The sequence below is a fragment of the Eptatretus burgeri genome, chromosome 6, assembly GCF_056783735.1.
Source record: "Eptatretus burgeri isolate ZD-2024b chromosome 6, Ebu_testis_v1, whole genome shotgun sequence".
Classification (NCBI taxonomy): domain Eukaryota; kingdom Metazoa; phylum Chordata; class Myxini; order Myxiniformes; family Myxinidae; genus Eptatretus; species Eptatretus burgeri.
Window position 1 is genome coordinate 27,577,656 of NC_140966.1, and position 20,559 is coordinate 27,598,214.

Below are 20,559 nucleotides of genomic sequence, written 5' to 3' on the forward strand. Positions count from 1 at the left end.
AAATTCTGCGTTTGTGCTGACATCACGTGAATTTATACTCTCTTTTATTTTATCTCTTGACCCATTTTCACCTGCATTTTAATTTCAGCATACTATATCCAGCTCTCATGTTCTCACTATTTGTCAGCAAAATGTATGACTTTTGCCTACCCTTTCTGTCATGGTCCTTTTCACATATATTACCGACAATGACTTGGTTTGCCTCAATGTTTTATAACTTAAACCAGGATGTTTTATGGATGAGGTCAGCAATGGGCCATCAGTTTATTACACATGGAAAGGTTGCAGAATTTATTTTAGCCATTCTTGCCAATTAGTCATTTTTTAAGATTTTGTTGAAAATTGGAAATGATTTTTTTCTTTCATTGCAACATTATACAGAATATATCGATAAAATTTGGTGCTGAAAATTAAATTGCTTATCATTCACAATTGGTCCTAACCCTCGGCTGTTGTTATTATAAATATTCTTATTATTATTATTATTATTATTATCATCATCAATGCAAGCAGAGTACCCACCCTCTGGGCGATCTTATTCCAAGCATGCAACACATTCTTCTGACGCATACCTTTAATTGGCCGGTGTATAGGCACCTGACAGGCAAAAAAAAAAATCAAAAAAAAAAATCACCCGGCTTCAAGAAATGAAGCAAAAACATACCTACTGCTTATAATGCAAAACACCTCACTGTCCTGGAAAACGTTGGGACAGGAGGAATACTGCACTATAAAGACTTGTAATAACCTCTCCACCTTAAGGCGGCACGACATGATACACAATTAAATAGAGAAATTTCACTTCCCCCCCCCACCCCAACACCAACACCTCCTCCAATTAATACCACCGGCAACGACAAAAATACCCCAATGCATTAATTGGGGTCATGCTGATCCTATGAAGCAAGTCTGGATGTAATTCAGCCACAACTGCAGGAGGAGTAGCACGACAAACAAACGCACAAGCACCAGTCCATGAAGTGTATGAAGGATAAGGGAAGAAAGGGGGAAGTGATTGTGAATTTCATGTTCCATCTTTATTTACTTTTGACATTGTACTTAGCATTGACATTGTACTTTTGACATTGTACATTGACAATTTTGACATTTGACATTGGGAAAAGCCTGGTGTTGGCTTAGTGGTTCGGGTGACGGCTTGGGATCCCAGTGTCCTGAGTTCAAGCCCCGTTGGCTGCTGAATTAACACCAGGGGGTTGACTCAGCCTGTCATCCTTCCGAGGTCGGCGAAATGAGTGCCAGTGTACTGGTCCCGGTGTATGCCCCGGTTAGAATAGGTGTACCATATCCCTGTGTGTCGTAAGAGGCGACCAGGGTTGGCGTCAGGAAGGGCATCCGGCCATAAAACATTGCCTCACAAAAAGCCAAACCCCTGCACAGCAGGGAAAAATGGCTGTAAAAACGGTCATTAATTATTTTATTGTACTTAGCAACAGGGCCAGGAAAAATGCAGGCATGGTAGGCCAAATGACCTTCTCATGCACCAAAATTCCCTGTGTATATTTGTGTTACATTGTTAATAATGGGAATAAATGGTGAGGGGAGGATAGAGAGTTGTGGGTGGGGGTGCATGGAGTTGTAAGGTGGAGATTGAGATGTTGGGAGGGGGGGGGGGAGGGGGTTGAGAGCTTGGGCTGGGAGGGAGGGAGTTGAGTACTTGGGGTTTGGAGCATTTGAGGACTTGAAAAAGGAAGGAGGAGGGGATGACAGGGTTGGGTTTGGAGAGGGGGCAGAGAGGGGACAGAGTTGGGATCAAGGGGTTGAAGCTTTTGGCGGGGAGGTTGAGGATTTGAAGAAAGGGGTAGTGGAGCAAGATTTTGGATGTGGTGGTCGAGGGCGGCAAAGAGAGGACAGAGTTGGGAGGGGGATTGAACTCTTGGGATTGTGTGTGCGTGTGTGTGGGGACCTCGAGGTTTTTTAGGTCCTCGTGATCTTTTGGGTCCTCTCGGTCTTAGGTTTTTCAGTCTTTGGGGTCCTCAGGGTCTTTTGGGCCCTTGGAGTCTTTTGGGTCCTCAGATTATTTCTGCATCCTATGGGTCTTTTTGGTTGATTTTTTTTTGTACAACTTGTCGAGGCTCGTGAGAGAGCTAACACACAACACACAGCAAGGGGGGCATGAGACAAGAAGGGCAGGAGTGAGAAGGACAAAAAAGTGGGGAACAGACACATTAGGAGATCTGTGGCAGGGAGAGGGATGGGGTGGGGAATATGGGGTATACAAGATGGACATCACAGGTACTTTGAGGAAGGAAAGCAGGGAATTTGAAGCAGGTGGGCTTGGGGTGGATTAACGTGGGTAGAAAAGATCGAGGATTTGGAAGGGGATGATAAGTAGTGGAGGTGAATTGCTGTTTTGAAGGCCTGGAGGGAAGAATGTGATTGAATAGAGTGAGGGAGCTTATTCCAAAGGTGGGGAAAAAAGAGGAATGAAGGAGTGAAGGTGAGCAGTGATTCGTGATTTTGGTAGTTTTACCAGAAGGGTGTTGTTGGTGGACCTTGATCACCCTGCGAAAATATGGTGGGGACAAATCGCAGACAGAGAAGAGGGGGTGAGAATGGAGAGGAGATGGTAGAAGACAGAATGATTACCGACCTGCTTGCGGTGAGAGAATGAAAAGCCCAAAGACTCAGCCTCATCGTGGCTGAGTCTTTGGAGGCCAGGTTGGAAATGTGGCTTTCCCATGAAAGATCATGGCAGACAGTGAGACCAAGAAGCTTGAAAGAAAGCACTTCTTCCAGAGGATTGTTGAGAAAGTGGGATGGGCGGGGGGGTTCCAAACGGTCCTTTCGGAGAGACATCGTGAGAGTGTGAGATTTGTCCGGATTGAAAGACATGTTCCACGTGTTGGACCAGTTTATGAATTTAACCCAGATCTGAAGAGAGCGAAGAAGCTGCCACTTGCTGGTCTGAGGGATGACATGTTACAGCAGAGGGTGGAGTTATCAGCAAGGAGATGAAGAGGATTTTCCAGAGAGTCAGAGAGATCATTGATGAAAACCAGAAAAGGAACAGGTCCCAGAACGCAGCCTTGAGGAACTCCAGCCTGGACAGGAAGAAGGGATGAAAGAACTCCATTTTGGGCCACACAGTGACTGCGACAGGAGAGGGAGTCTGCGAGCCATGAGTGGAGATGGCCTTGGATACCACAGGAAGAGAGTTTGGTGAGCAGGGCAGGGTGCCAGACCTTGTCAAAAGCACACTATATGTCTAGGGATATGACTCTGATTTCATGTCCGGCATTGAGGACCTCCATCCATTGTTGAGAGAGCAAAAGCAGCATTTCCAGGGTAGAGTGACCTGGTCTGAAACCACATTGATGATCGGAAATCAGGCCAATGGAGAAGAGGAAGGATTTAATGTTAGAAGCGATGATGGATTCCATAACCTTTCTGATGATTGGGAAAAGGCTGATTGGTCTGTAGTTGCATGGATCTATTTTTGCAACTTTATTATGCAAGGCAGTGATGTTTGCTGATTTCCAAGCATATGGCAGGTGACCTTGAGCAAATGAGAGGGTGAATAGAACAGAGAGAGGGTGAGCAAGAGCAGAGGAGCATGTTTTTGCTTCACGTGGGCTGATGGCGTCTGGACCGGTTGCTGAATCTGAGTCGAGGTTTGACAGCAAGCTGTCCACCTTGTCAGGACAAAAGGACACAGAGTCCAGGGCCATTTGGGTGCGACTGGGTAAGATGAGTGCAGAAAGCGATGGGTTTTGGACACAAGATTTCGATGCAAACACCGAGTTTAGGCATTCAGCCTTTTCACGTGCGGTATCAGCAGTGTGGCCATTTGAGGTAAGGGAGGGTTATGGAGGGGGAACATACACCCAAAACAGATTTGATTCGATGCCACCAGAATTTGGAGGAGGGAGAGAGGTTTTAAAGTTTAGACTTGAGATTAGAAAGGGGTCTTCTGATTCTTTTGGGTCTTCTGAGTCTTCTGGGTTTTCTGGATCTTTTGATTCTTTTAGGTCTTCATGCTCTTTTTTTAGTCTTTGGGTTCTCTGGATCTTTTGGGTCCTCTGGGTCTTTTTGAGTCCTCTGGGTCTTATGCGTCTTTTGCATCCTCGAGGTATTTTGGGTCCTTGTGGTATTTTGGGTCTTATGAGTCCTGTAGGACTTCTGCATCCTCGAGAGCGCCTGAGTCCTCGGTGTTTTTTTTTTTGGCGGGGGGGGGGGGTCCTCAGAGTCTTTCTGCATCCTCTGGGTCTTTTGGGTCTTCCGAGTCCTGAGTCTTCTGAGTCTTTTTGGTCTTCATGGTCTTTTCAGTCTTTGGGTCCTCAGAGTTATTTGGGCTTTTTGGATCCTTGGGGGGGGGGGGTCTTTTGGGTCCACTGGGTACTTTAGGTTAATTATTTCAGATTACAATTGTGGGTGGCATCAGGTCAGCTGTCCAACCAATGGGTGAAGAGCAGATATACATACATTATTTCAAACACTTGCTCCATTATATATCGATTCTTATGATCATTGTGTCAGACACATAATTTTATAATAATGTTCACGTCATGTTTCAAAAGTGACTAATCCTGGACTCAGGCAAGATCTCAGAAAACCTTCTGGAATGTTTGCGATTAATTCCATTTTGGTGCCATGGGTTATGCTTCGGGCTCCTGGGCCATTGACAGGTTGAGATAGTGTGCCGGGGCAAGGTGAGGGACAGTGCTCAGGAGGAAAAGGGAGGATGACTGAGGTAAGTTGCTTAGGTGAGGAGAGCACTGTGGAGGGAATAGCTGTTGCTTCTTTCAGCACAAGATAAAGTTACTTGAAGTGTTTTACATGACATGTATCATTTTAAAGACACCCTTTTACAATACAGTATTACCAAGGCCATGTGCATCAATACGTCTATTTTAACACATGATCACAAAACAGTGGCCGAGTATATGCTTTGTCCATAATTATCCCACACATGTGAAGTGAAAACTGGGGTTAAGCAATTGGTTCACTTCAGTCAGTCTGTCTACAAACCTCAGTTTATGATCGAGGAATAACTTCATTCCAATTGAATGTTACATTTTCAACACAAATCAGAAGATGAATCAGAAAACGAACCTCCACTTTCACAGTACTTTGGCTCTGAATTCATCTCGATCGTGCATGCACAGAGAGGAATGAGATAATTTTTTTAGTCTGTCTGCCTGTCGAGCACTCAAACAATATTTTAAATCATTCCAAACAGGAAATTACTGCTTTTAAAGATGTCATAAAGGACACAAACAAGAGGTACGAATAACTAAGGTAGCGTTTTAAACAAGGTGGTGTAAAAGACACTTCGCCAATGGCGGCAAACTTCCGGAATTTTATTTCTATTTTTGGTCTTTATTCTATTTTTATTTTATATCAATTGAAATATATGCTCAAACACTGGAGAATACAAATCACCTTTTTGACACTTTCAAAACCCTTCAGTTTAGTTGTACTTGGTCAGAATATTACGACACGACCAATCAAATTTGCCACTCGTACACCCAGCCAATGTCCTTGCATCTCAAGACAGCATGGGGTGCGGTATTCAATGAACTTTCTAGTTATGTACTGTATTTTGATTATAAATTATATGGTGCAATTTGTGATTTTTCTTTGGATTTGTATGTTCAATGTAAACGTGTTCTTATTTTGACTGAATGTATTCGTCCTTAATTTTTATGAAGCGAATAAAGACAAAATGAATGTAAATTAAATATGTGAATCATAACATATAAAAGTAAGTCTATAAAAGAGCATCAACTATTTCGCCCATTCGACTGAAATGGCCCGCACTGTATGTGTTCCTCATTCTGATGTATTATAATGTCATTCAAACAGTTACGTTTCACTGCTTTGGATGCAGTAGTTTGTTGTTGTAATTAACACTTCTGAAATGTTTTTCAAGGATGAATGGCATTGCATAACTGAGATTTCAACATTACTTTGTAGAAGGATAGGAGATTCGAGAAACAAATGATCAACTCAAAATAAAGACAAAAGTATTATTTTCCATTTTGAGAACGACTATATTATCTTATTAACAGATATTGTCTTTGTGAAAATTATTTATATACGTATATACATGTTATGTTTGTAGGGGTAGAGATTACCTTTGTACAGATGGAAATATATGGAGTAGTATGGTCTGTGTGTAAGTAGTTAGCCCATCTTGATGTGATTGACTAGGGAAACAGCTTATAGCTAAATAATTGTCTGTTTAAATGTGCACCATACGGAGAGTGGTGTGTTGTAATATATAGTTGGGGTTTAAGGTAAGGAATCATACGTATAGCCTCTTGTATGTCCCACTGGATGAGGTGCCAAGGATGGGGTTGAAGCAAAGAGAGAGAAGGGGCTTTAAAATGGCTGTTGCGCTGTCCAGAGAGTGAGGGGAGGAGTTTTTTGTCGCCTCCTGAGGGGTGGAGCCTTGGATCGCCTCCTGAGGGGCGGAATTATGGGCTCCTTCAAAGAGGCGTTGTTTGTCTTTCCCAATGAGTGGAGTTTTCCTTGCCCTGAGAGGGTGGAGTTTTGAGAACCCTCACGAGAGCCAGAAGAGTTGGTGAGAGGCGAAGCAAGGAGAAGGAGAATTGAGTTTGGCATCCAGAGAGGAGGAGATCATGTGTTGAGAAGCAAACGGTAGCTCTGTCCATGGTGCCTGCCTACCTACTGGTGTTCCTGCCTTTGCCCTGTGCCTGCTTCATCGTCCCTGGTTCCTGTTCATGTATCTCTTGTCACCCTGTCCGGGTGTTTCATCACTTGACTCATTGCCTGTTCATCTCTCCAGTCCATGGAACTGCTCCTTCCTGGTCCACCAGCTGATCGAAGGCCACTCAGTTCTCGTTCCCTTTTCCCATCTGTGAACAAGTCTGGTGTGGGGTTCCATAGGTTTTACTCTCATTGAATATAATTATTTATTTATAGATTCCATGTTCCCCCCTTTCTTTCCAACCTCAACCCTTCATCATCTCCTCTGTCGCAATCATCATCACCTGTTCTTTGTTCAGGAAATAAATCCATTGGTTTTAAAAGTGTAAAGAGCCTCGTGTGCTTCTTGTGATTCCCACACACACAAAGGCGCCATTCTTCGAACGCAGTCCAATGGAGTAAAAACCAGTTCGGTCCATCCATCCAGCATAAGTCTTAATCGGTGTGGAAACGACAATATATTATAATTATATTATCCATTATTTTTCACTCTCTCATTTTATCAAAACACATTTTTTCGACTTTTTTTGAAATGAGAGTATATTATTGAAAAATAACAGGCCAAAAGGTCATCTTCAAAAGCCTTGGTCGTCGCACCAAGGCTTTTGAAGAGACTTAATGCTACACAGAATATAAAGTTTCTATTTCAAGCATCATAAAGTAAGTCTTCACTGGGTTAGTGGGAGATCCTTTATCTGATCCAGCTTTCTTCAGTGATGTAAAATACAAGGCCATGGGCATCATTGGCATCTATAGCAAGACAACAGAGGCCAATGGGCTGCTCCTAAGCTATTGAAGAACAGTAAAATCCCTTCATGATGTGTGTTATCGGCTTTCCTCAAATCCGCAAGGCCACAAACTTTCCGACATCAAATAGCATTAAACAAAAAACCTGCTTACAGAAATAAGCGATCAGCCCATCATGCAAGTGGCATATTCACATGCATTATTAAGTATTGCAGTTACACTTAATAAATATTTACATTTCTTTTGGGCACAACTTCAGCAACTGACTTTAATCAATCTTTTCACAAGGTTTACATGGCCAGAGGATGAAACTGACTCTTGGTCTGAAAAACAAAACAAAAGGGATATAATGCCAACAGTTTGCGTTGTTGATGGGACAGCTGACTAAACATGCACCTTTCAAGAAGATTACTCCACACTGTTCAATAATTGCTGTATTTATGAAATTTTACTCGTACTCTGTCAATGATCAGATTGAACAGCAAACAGTTCATTTCCAATTAAATGGACTGTTGTGCAATCATGCTTTCTCAACCATTTGTGTTTTCTCTGAAACGCTTCCTGCACATCACCCTGTTCTACCCTTCTGGTTCTGCCAAATAATTTAACATCCTTCGTTGTTCTCTGGATGTTTTCAAATTACGCATTTGACAAATATGAGGTAGCTGTATCAATATATAGTAGTGCACAGATATACACAGAGTAAAATGCACAGACTTTAACATGAGAGAGAGAGAGAGAGAGAGAGAGAGAGAGAGAGAGAGAGAGAGAGAGAGAGAGAGAGAGAGAGAGAGAGAGAGAGAGAGAGAGAGAGAGAGAGAGAGAGAGAGAGAGAGAGAGAGAAATATATATATATATATATATATATATATATATATATATATATATATATATATATATATATATATATATATATATATATATATATATATATATATATATTCCATCACACTCCAAACAGCATCTGCAACACCTAAAAGATGATGTCAGCATGTGATGAAATGATTGCAGATCATGTCAGCAGTGATACCCATACGGCAATGCATAAGGCCAAAATGGTGTTGGTTCCCTTGACTGTAGAGCAACTAATCTGATTTTGAAGTGGTTGCAAATCCAAAAACATGTGTGAGGTGGAAAGAGCATGGAGGAAAGAATTTTCAACCTCACCACCAAAGTGATAAACCACTTCCAGAATCCATGATAAGTTTGAAGCTTATTCAAGTGGACTAGTTGATGTAACTGATCATTTTTCCACATACTGAACTTCCTTTTTGCATTGTTCAAAAACGTTTTTCGATATAAACTACACATGGTTTATATGTAGTACAGCATTGTATTTAACACATAAAGTCTGTATTAATATATAATGGAGCAAGAATATATATATATATATATATATATATATATATATATATATATATATATATATATATATATATATACACATATACACACACACACACACACACACACACACACACACACACACACACACACACACACACACACACACACACACACACACACTGATAAGCCAAAACATTATGACCACCTGCCTAATATGCTGTTGAGCATCCGTGTGCCAAAACAGTACCGACCCGAGGCATGGACTCTACAAGACCCCTGAAGGTGTCCTGTGGTATCTGGCACCAAAACATTAACAGAAAATCCTTCAAGTTCTGTAAGTTGCAAGGTGGAACCGCCGTGGATCAGACTTGTCAATCCAACACATCCCACAGATGCTCAATCAGATTGAGATCTGAAGAATTTGGAGGCCAGGGCAACACCATGAACACTTCATCATGTTCCACTAACCAATCCCGAACAATGTGTGCAGTGTGGCAGGGCGCATTATCCTGCTGAACGAGGCCACTGCCATCAGGGAATACTATTGACATGAAGGGGTGTACCTGGTCTGCAACGATGTTTAGGTCGGTGACACGTGTCAAATTATCGTCCACATGAACAGCCGGACCAAGGGTTTCCCAGCAGAACATAGCATGATACTCTCTCCACCCCAGGTAAATGGTGCACACGTACATGGCCATCCACGTGATCTAAAAGAAAACGTGATTCATCGGACCAGGCGACCTTTTTCCACTGCTCCAAGGTCCAGTTCCAATGCTTGCGTGCCCATTGTAGGCGCTTTCTATGGTGGACAGGGGTCATCATGGGCATTCTGACCAGTCTGCGGCTACGCAGCCCCATACGCAGCAGGGTGCGATGCACTGTGGATCGTGACACATTCCTCCCGTGACCACTATTAAAATTTTCTGTGACTTGTGCCGCAGTAGACCTTCTGTCGGTTCGGTCCAGACGGGATAACCTTCGTTGTCCTCGCGCATCGATGAGCCTTGGGTCCCCAACACCCTGTCGCCGGTTTGTGATTTGTCCCTCCTCGGAACACTGTCGGTTGGTACTCCCCACTGCTAACCGGGAGCACCCCACAAGCCTTGCCGTTTCAGAGATGCACTGACCCAGTCATCTGGCCAGAACAATTTGGCCCTTGTCAAAGTCGCTCAGGTCTTTACTCCTGCCCATTTCTCCTGCATCCAACACATCAACTTCAAGAACTGACTGTTCTCTTGTTGCCTAATATATCCCACCCCTTGACAGGTGCCATTGTAACAAGATAATCAGTTATTCACTTCACCTGTTAGTGGTCATAATGTTTTGGCTCATCAGTGTGTGTGTGTGTGTGTGTGTGTGTGTGTGTGTGTGTGTGTGTGTGTGTGTGTGTGTGTGTGTGTGTGTGTGTGTGTGTGTGTGTGTGTGTGTGTGTGTGTGTACATATATATATATATATATATATATATATATATATATATATATATATATATATATATATATATATGGATGTGTGTGTATATATGAGGTGTGTTCAAAAAGTATCCAACCATAATTTTTCGTGCATAAACAAATGAAGCTAGGGAGGTGTGGTTTTGGTGCACGTATGTAGGCGATCCTAATCCATATGCGTGAATATTTTCCCACCTGCAGAAGCTGTCAGTCGCTGACAGACCACCGATGAGTGAGGAAGTGTAAGTGAGCGCCGTCGGATTTTCGTTTTTGACAAAATGACGGAAAAATTTGAACAACGCTACTGCATCAAATTTTGTGCAAAGCTTGGCGATTCCCAAGTGGAAACGATCCGCAAGATTCAACAGGTCTTCGGGAACGAAGCAATGGGCACCACACAGATAAAAGAGTGGTACAACCGCTTCAAAGATGGTCGCACATCAGTGGAAAGTGAAGCACATTCTGGTAGGCCCTCAACATCCCGAAATGAGATCGTCATTGACCAAGTGAGGACCCTGCTGATGCAGGATCGTCGAATCACGATCAGATAACTTGCAGTCGAGGCGGGCTTCAGCATTGGATCCGTTCATTCCATTGTGACTGAGGATTTGGGCTTAAGGAGAATCTCAGTGAAGTTCGTGCCAAAGCTGCCAACGATCGAGCAGAAGCAACTCCGTTTGGAGATCGCACAGGACATGCTGGAGACTGAACAGTGATCCCAACTTCTTCAACACAGTGATCCCAACTTCTTCAACACAGTGATCACTGGCGATGAGACCACAGTGATCCGTCATTTTGTCAAAAACGAAAATCCGATGGCGCTCACTTACACTTCCTCACTCATCGGCGGTCTGTCGGCGACTGACAGCTTCTGTAGGTGGGAAAATATTCACGCATACGGATGAGGATCGCCTACATACGTGCACCGAACCACGCCTCCCTAGCTTCATTTGTTTACGCACGAAAAATTAAAGTTGGATACTTTTTGAACACACCTAGTATATATTACAAGTGTCAAAATCTGTTGTGAAATGTGATAATTTAAAGAAATAATGAGTCGTTTTACTAATCTGATGTACCTATTTACTTTAAGCAAGCAAGGTTATGTTCCTCCTCTATTCATGCACAAAAAAAGTAAAATTTCCATTGCATTAAACTTATCTTTTTCTGCTGTTTGGACAATTATATTGAGTAAACGAAAATTTAGGAATCTGCCAAAATTAACCAGCTTCATTGAGCTGTACGATTTAATGCATTCACTGCAAGACCTCTCACCCTGTCCCCCAGAGGAACTGCCTATCCATAGCGTCTGCCATACCAGATCTGTGTCTATATTTTCGGAAGTTTCACGAGGTGCTCTTCAGGGAATCAAACCAAATTCACGAGGTGCTCTGCAGGGAATCAAACCAAATCTGGTTAACAAAAAAACAAAAACGGACATATAAAAATAAAAAAAAACATTTGTGCGGACCTCGAACCAATTTACAATGGGATACGTGCACAGAGGAGCAAGCAAAATGGCAGATTTTCTGCAATGTTTATTTCAGGGAACCAGCTTCATTGAGCTCTCCAATTTAATGCATTCACTCGAATGCCTGTTCATCATTGCTACGAATCGTGTACATCGCTTTTGTCAGTACTACAGTTTTCAATTTAGGAGTTTGGAGCGATTACCTACATTATACGAGACTATTTTCCATGATCTACTTTCACGGATGAATTAAAGTATATCATCGAAACATTATTTCTCTTTTTTAGGATCGGATATTGTCTGGACTCAATAAGTGTCGAAAGTGTCAGTCATGGAATAGTTTAATGGAAATAAATAAATAATTGGAGACTATGTGTCGGTCGTGGAATCGTTTAAGGTAAATAAATAATTGGATGTGGTGTGTCAGTCCTGCAATCGTATTAGGTAAATAAACAAATAATTGGAGGCGGTGTGTCGGTCGTTGAATCGTTTAAGTACGAGATATCACACAATAGTATTGTTGTGATTGTGTGAAACCGCATGCCTCCAAGGCAATGGCACACAACATACAGTGATTCCAAGGCAGTTATTTCAATAGTATGTGTTTTAGTCGTTTCCATATGTCTGATGGGTAAAGCGGAAAGATGTGTTGTGTTGGACTCCTTCGACCTCTCTAATGTTCAATCCTTGCAGTTCTTCCACACTTTTGCCTCACCCCTCTCTCTGTCTCTGACACGAAACACACAAGCAAGCATGCACGGAAACCAGTAAAGACTAATAGGAACCAAGCAAGTGGGCCGCAAGCGCCTCATTTGCATTTGTGCACCAATTTTTCATTCAAAACTGCATGCCAATTCTCAACTGCTGTTTTGCCTCAGTCCTCAATTCCGCTCAACAAATTATACCACGCTCACCACAACCACGTCATACGACTACTAAAAGTCCCCACAAAAACCCACGCTTACATTTTCCATCATATCACAAATGTGACCATAATTCACAATCTCATTAAAAGGAACTTCCACCTCTTCCCCACAACACCACAATGTACTGCTACTTCACTACAAATGCCATAACGTGCTCCTGCAACTCTACAACTGCTTCAACTGCCACATACTCATCAAACACTTACCACAGCCTTCAAGGTCATGGAGGAGATGTAGGTCGGGTTCTTTCAGGGCATAACTCGAAGCATGAACGTGTGTTGGAGTTCATTTAAGGACATACGGATAGTGCAGGGATTTCCCTAAAATCCTACGTCTGAATGCAGGGCGCCTCCAAAACCCACAGCCCCATGTAAAGGTCAGGAGCTGCTATGCGTGCCGCTGTTGTCCGGCGACTGAGCCATTTTTTGCTTTCGGGGCCTGGCGGGGCATGGCTATGGCCGCAGTGAACCAGTAGCGGAGCTCAATTTTGTTAGAGCTTCTTTTGATTTGATGTTTGGCTCTTCCTCTCATCTGGAGCTCATAAAAGGGACGAACATGGCACATTTAGAAGACAGTACGTATCACCAGGGACAGAGCTGGAGAGATCGCTGAGAATATCACAGGAGATAATATCGCCAAACATCGGACCTCGCCAGGGAGACAGGTGGCGCAAGGACAAGCGTCGTGTCAACGTGACCAGGTGTGGGGTCATGCATTTCTGCTGCGAGCCGGGACTGCTTCCACGCCCCTCATTTATGTTGCATCCTGCAGCCACACTTAAACATACAGATTCTTACACAATTTACGGTGAGATATTTTCTCTCACGAAACTTTCTTCCACCATCTATCTCTCATCTACTGTGGATGCAAAAGAGCAATCAATGCGAGCAAGCCCAACCAACTATTCTTTTCAAAGCAAAACCCAAGAGAGAACTGAAGAGCTAACCCAACTGACTTGTACCTCACATTCTTCCTCTTACACTACGCAGCACCCCACATTACATTACACTTGTACTTTTCAAACACGCACCCGAGACACCCTCAGTATTTCTCCCTCCTCCCCTTTCCTAAGCGTTTTGGGCTGCGCAAGTCTGCCGGCCACGTCAGGTATTGAGAGGTCGTTATTCCTCAACTGTTTCTATCCCTCTGGGCCATCTCTAATTTTCCTCAGGTGTGTCTGTGTCTGTGTCTGTGTCTGTGTCTGTGTGTGTGAGAGAGAGAGAGAGAGAGAGAGAGAGAGAGAGAGAGAGAGAGAGAGAGAGAGAGAGAGAGAGAGAGAGAGAGAGAGAGAGAGAGAGAGAGATATATATATATATATATATATATATATATATATATATATATATATATATATATATATATATATATATATATATATATATATATATATATATATATGGCACCTATCATAGCATAAGTTAAGACTGCATAAGAATTTTCGGGATAACACTGCACCATATTCTTTTGTAAATATTGTTTGCCTTTTGCCAGACTCCACAAATTCCTTGCTTTCCCTTCTGTATATTTGCAATAAATCCCATTACCGTGCCGCATAACTTTCCTTGCATCCTGCTTTATATAAATACTCGTAGTAATGCCCGGCGTTGCTCGGGCTAGCAATAAAGCCTGGCGTTGCCGGGCTTTCTTGCAAATTTCCTGAATAGCTGTTAGCGGTTAGCGGTTAGGGGTTAGGGTTAGCGGTTAGGGTTAGGGTTGCAGTTAGGGTTAGGGTTAGCGGTTAGGGTTAGGGTTAGGGTTAGCTGTTAGGGTTAGGGTTAGGGTTAGCTGTTAGGGTTAGCTGTTAGGGTTAGTGTTAGGGTAGCTAACCCTAACCCTAACCCTAACAGCTTGGCATAGCGGACGTCAACAGCGCCAGGGGCAAAGTGGAAATTTGTGTCCCCCGTAGGCCTTAAACTTGAGTGGATTTGAATGGAAAATCCCATAAGGGATATCGATTTATCGATTTTTTCGAATATCGGAAGTGTTATGGAAAAAATTTATAGCCAATGACTTAAGTTGGACCAAAAGCCATAATCGTACCGAATTTTAATGGAATCAGTTGGAGTTTGTCAAAATGCATAAAAACGAATTTTGAGGGGCCTCATAAGGAAGACAATAATATCATTAGTATTTGTGCCAAATCTTGTTTCATTTCATGCAGTAACAAAAATCTGATGGTGGAACAAAGAAAGGGGCATGCCGAAATATTAATATAGATGTTGTTGGTAATGTTCCCAGCTCGTTTTTGTGTTTTCCTCCATTGTCCAGCATGGTGCACACCCGAGCTTAGCCAGGACGTTATTCCCCAAGAATCTGTTCGATAGCCTGTACGAACTTGGCAGCTCTGGTCGGCTGCACCTGATCCGGTAGGTAATCTAAATAACGCAAGTACATACCAAGGGAACGGTTCCCCGATAAGGAGGTCACATGTCCATAGGTAAACTGTTGTTAGACGGACCCTAAGTCATGTGGTCAAGTTATTGGCGTTCGATTAGTGACCCGCCGTAACACAAGGTTATTTATGTGGCGACGGCCCGTGATTCCCGGTGAGTCCGGAGAAGCACCCGAGACAGCCCCCCCCCCCCCACTCATGGTCTCCCATGACGCCTGGTCCACGACAGTATGTGGTGAAGTTATTGGCCATTTTCTGTCGTGGACCAATTATGTATAATGTATCCATACTGTACACAGTTTATATAATTAATACAGTATTCTCCAAAGTACACTATATTTCCAGAAAGCAAGCAAGCAATTATTTATTTTGTCTGATCTGATTTGTTATTAACACTATTCGTTGGACCTCATGGGACAGTCACAGCAGTTATAGACCAGGAAGGACCATAATGATGAAAGGTGGTCAAAGTACATATGCTCAGCCCATGCTTTAAATTTAGATTTTGGCCTTAGTATTGACTTAAATATCCAGTCTTTGGAAAATTGATCTGTAATGTCCACAAGAGATTGTTAGAAAATGGGACAGCCTCCTTAAAGCCACCTCAAAAGGGTGATGTGCATAACAATCCAATGTGACTTGTTGGCATTGTTCTCACTGGCAGATCGTTGGATGGAATATTGCTTTCAGCCAAATCCAGAAAACAACAGCTCAGAAGTGAGAGTGTAATGAACTGAGTTCTGTTGCCACTTTATCGCCCCCCTGCCCCCTCCAAAAACTCGAGGAGCTCGTATATAATGTATACAATATACATAATTAAACAAGGAAGCCAAAGACTATGTAGTTTCACATGAATAATCATAATTATGTGAGTATATAATGGAGAAATAAACATAGAATATGGGATTTGAAGTTGGGACCGCATTATGACGAGCTTTTCACTAAACAGGCTTTATGAGCTCTCGCCTGAGCACTATAAGCAACCAAGTATTACACGGTTGGTTTGTTATTAATAAAACAAGTATGGACAATTTATAGCCTCCAAGAACAGCCAACTCTCTCAAATATCATTAAAAAAAAAAAATTCTCTCAATGCTCAATCGTTCTGCTGAATAATTTTGTGGAAGGGTGAGATTGTTGTGTTCCCGTGGCTTCAATAAGCAGTCAGCCTTTCAAATCATCCATCTAGCCGTGGGTACGGTTGAGAAATGACTTATCTCCTCATGACCTCAAAGAAGATGGGTGGGAGACAGGCAACTTGATAAGGCAAAGACTCCATTCCAGTAAGTATCTACAACTGACATCATGACGTCGAGCTGGCAGGATAGCTAAGAGGTAACCCTGATGTCAAGCTGGCAGGGTAGCTCAGAGATAATAGCACCCTCACCTTTGAGCCGTATAATCTGAGTTTGATTCTCGTCCTGACTACGAACTGTTCCCCTGATGTTTCACAGGCAGGATGTCGCATCTAAAGTGTGTAGTCCATTGGACGGATGTTAAGCTAGAGTCCTGTCTTCTAGCATTGGGAGGTGGATGTCAAAGACCATGGCGCTCTATTTAGACAGAGGATCAATGGTACACTGGACTGGTTAAATTACAAATTATTGCCCTATTATAAAGGAGGCATTGAATAAACAGCACAACCCCCATCATCCAATCCAATAAATGATGCAACCAGAAGCCATCTGCCACATACAACACAGCAATTTTATAAGATATGTACGCAATGAGCAGCAGAACATTAAATAGTGATCAAAGTTGAGGTAAGGAAAGGATCTGGCAAGAAGAAGTCTGGCTCAAATATGATACCATATTGAGTACAAAATAAATAGAGGGCCCCCGATTATCATCAATTATATATGATAAATAAATTCAACATACATTTCTAATGAGCAGATATTATTATATCCAATTACATTTGAAGGCATTTTGATTCATCCGGAGTACTGGAACACATTGGTCACTCTTCAAAAGACACAATGACATATTTAACATCCATAACCTAAATGCAGATTGAATCTCTGGAAATATACATCCATAATCTGAAGGATGGAATGTTCAAAGGTGCAACCACTACTAATGGCAGAATATAGAGGTTTTGATTGGAATCTATTCCACAGAGTAACAAATCCAGGCCACGTCCCCTCAGAGGTGAACACAGGACCATTAGCCTAACGTGCAATGGGCATTTTCCTGGAGGAATAAAATCCTATAAGAACAATGACCCATCAATACTTCCATGGTTGACTGAATGACACAAAGTCGTGGAGGGATGTAACGCCAAAGGTCCAGCTGTGCAATTTCTGAACCTGATGATTTGTGATAGCTGACAACAATGATGATGTACGTTTCTGAAGCTGATTAATCAGTCAATCAATCAATACAGTATATCCCCATCACTTATGACGGTGGGTGAAGGCAAATCCAGAAAATGAGAGCCCAGAAGTGAGTGTGCAACTCATCTATTATCAGCTGCTGCCAAGGGCAGAAGCTGATAAGAGACATATATGAAGAAACTTTGCTTTAAATGTCAAATGAGAATGTTTCCCAATCTTATCTGCACAAACTTCAACTCTGGATCCGTCGCAACTTCATTAATGGCTCTCGGAAGGATGCTCATGATGATGCTTTGCAATATCAAGGATCCTTTTGCTCATTCTGGCACTGATGATAAATCGTGCACTTAAGAAATGTGAAGCCACGCACACTCAGCGCAGCATCGATCAGCAAGTTACATCACCACGTAACGAAAGGTCTTTCGACACCACGGTGACAACAATTCACATCATCACCAATGCCGACACTGCACTAAATGTGCTAATTACAGCCATGTCTTGCGATAGCCCGTGCAGAGGAGGCAGAGACACAGAAAAACACCTGACAATGTCAATAGGCATGCTTTTAAACACTTCTTTTGACGTCACTGAACTGAAGTGATCGCAAATAAAATGCAACAATGAAAAAGGCCACATCACAACATCATCTTTTTTTTTGTATACACTGTTGAGGCTTGTATGAGAGCTAACCCACAGAACGTAAAACAAGGGGAGCAGGAAATAAGAGGGGCAGGAGAGGGAAGGACTAAACAGTGGGGAACAGAGACATGAGGAGATCTGTGGAAGGGAGAGGGATGAGGCGGGGTACACGGGGTAAACAAGATGGACACGACAGGGACTTTCAGGAAGGAAAGCAGGAAATTTGACGGAGGTGGGTTTGGGGGGGGGGGGTTAACGAGGGTAGAAAAGATCATGGTTTTGGATGGGGAAGATAAGAGGTGGTGTTGAAGAGCTGTTTTGAAGATCTGGAGGGAAGAGTGGGATTGAAGAGTGTGTAGGAGTTTGTTTTAAAGGTGGGAAACGACTAATGAAAGAGTTAAGGTGGACAGTGATTCTTGATTGTGGTAGTTTTACCAGAAGGGGGATGCTGGCAGACCTTGAGTGCCCTGCGGATATATCGAAAGGGAGATATTGCAGACAAAATGGCGGGGGGAGGGGGGGTGACACCAGAGAGGAGACAGTAGAAGACAGAAAGTCCACCGACCTGCCTGTGGTGAGAGATTGAGAGACGTAAAGACTCAGCCTCATCACGGGAGATACCAATGATCCTAAATGCCTTTGTTTCCACAGCATGAAGCCAATAAAGGTGAGAGGCGGGAGCAACAGCCGAGTGGGGAGAGAAGTTCTCCATCAGGCTCTGGAGAAAAGCTTTGTATGTGGTCAGGAGCTCACATGTGCCAGAGGATTGTTGAGAAAGTAGATGGGGGTGGGGGGGGTTCCAGATGGTCCTTTCAGAGAGACATTGTAAGAGTGTGAGATTTGTCAGGATTGAATGACATGTTCCACTTGTTCGACCAGCTTGCAATTTTATCCAGATCTGCAAAGAGTGAAGAGGCTGCTGTTTTGCCGATCTGAGGTGTGACAGATGGTACAGCAGATGAAGGAATCATCATCAAAAAGATAAAGAGGATTCTCCAGAGTGTTGGAGAGATCATTGATGAAAAGGAGAAAAAGAACAGGGCCCAGAACACTGCCTTGAGGAACACCAGCCTGGACAGGAAGAGGGTATCGTATAAGAAAACTCCATTAAGGGCCACACATTGGCTGCGACAGGAGAGGAAGTCTGTGAGCCGTGAGTGGCGATGTCCTTGGATACCATAGGAAGAGAGTTTGGTGAGCAGGGCAGGATGCAGAGCGTATCAAAAGCACGTGATATGTCTGGGGAGATGGCTCTGATTTCATGTCGAGCATTGAGGATCTCCATATATTGCTGGGAGAGCAAAAGCAGCATATCTAGGGTGGAGTGACCTGGTCTGAATCCAAATTGATGATTGGAAATCAAGCCATTGTTGAAGAGGAAGGATTTTGATTGGGAGAAGGTTGATGGATCTGTAGTTGCAGTGTACTGTTTTTACACCTTTTTTCTGTAGAGGGTAATGTTTGGTAATTTCCAAGCAGATGGCAGATGACGTTGAACAAATGAGAGGATGAATAGAACAAAGAGAGGGTGAGCAAGAGCAGCAGAGCAGGTTTTCAGGATACGTGGGCTGATGCCGTCTGGACCGGTTGCAGAATCTGAGTCGAGGTTTGACAGCAAGCTCTCCACTTTGTCAGGAGAAAAGGACACAGAGTCCAGGAACAGCTGGGTGTGACTGGGTAATGTGGGTGCAGAAAGCGATGGGTTTGGGACACAAGATTTAGAAAGAAACACAGAGTTTAGGCATTCAGTCTTCAGAACAGTGTCAGCTGTGCGGCCATTTGAAGTAAGGGAGGGATGGAGGAGTAACATACACCAGACAGTGTGACCACTCCTTGGCTTTTTTCACAACATCTTGGCTATTCGTTGTTCACCTTGGCGTCTTGGTTTTCTATAGGTTTTCTTGGCGTATAGGTTTTCTATGATAATCGCTTTTCCAAAACCTTGTGAATTCTTGGCTTTTTTCATTGGCTCACCTTGGCATTTATGAAAATGAGGCGTGGTCACACTGACACCAGATACAGACTTAACTAGATGCCACCAGGATTTGGAGGAGGGAGACAGGTTTGAGAGTTCACACTTGAGATGAGAAAGATGTTGTTTTCTTGCTGTCCTGGGGGTAGACACACACTTGTTTTGAGCTTTGTGGAAGGAACTGAGATTACCTTCAGTTGGATTTACCTTCCATGAGGCGAAGGCAAGTTGGTTTAGGACAACTGCCTCACCACAAGCTTCAGTGTACCATGGGCGGGAGAAAGGGTAGGACAATTGAAGACGAGATGGGATAAATCTGTGAGAGTGAGAGTGAGAGTGAGAGTGAGAGTGAGAGTGAGAGAGAAAGTTTCTTTGAAAGAATTCCCAAAGGACGAGTTGATGTCAGAGAAAGTAGAGATGGGAGACCAGTTGAGAATTTTGATGGCTGCTTTATGACCTTGCCAGTCAGCCTGAGTGAAATGGTAGACTCGACTGCACTGAGGTAGTTCTCTAATAACAGCCAGAGAGATGTCTACTTTGACAAGGATGGGGTAAGATGAATTGATTGGAGGGGAGAAAGAACA

At 43.0% G+C, this 20,559-nt stretch overlaps 2 protein-coding genes across 5 annotated transcripts in view; one reads left to right on the forward strand and one right to left on the reverse strand.

Annotated features, from left to right (window-relative positions):
• The window catches only part of LOC147024432 (receptor-type tyrosine-protein phosphatase delta-like), an 881,646-nt gene that overhangs the window by 685,994 nt on the left and 175,093 nt on the right, over positions 1-20,559 (reverse strand). The window lies entirely within an intron of this gene.
• The window catches only part of LOC147024435 (uncharacterized), a 90,757-nt gene continuing 74,900 nt past the window's right edge, over positions 4,703-20,559 (forward strand). The window contains exons 1-2 of the mRNA XM_085887029.1: positions 4,703-4,711; positions 14,905-15,002. Coding sequence (XP_085743155.1) covers positions 4,703-4,711; positions 14,905-15,002 — 107 coding nt within the window. The remainder of the gene's footprint in view (positions 4,712-14,904; positions 15,003-20,559) is intronic.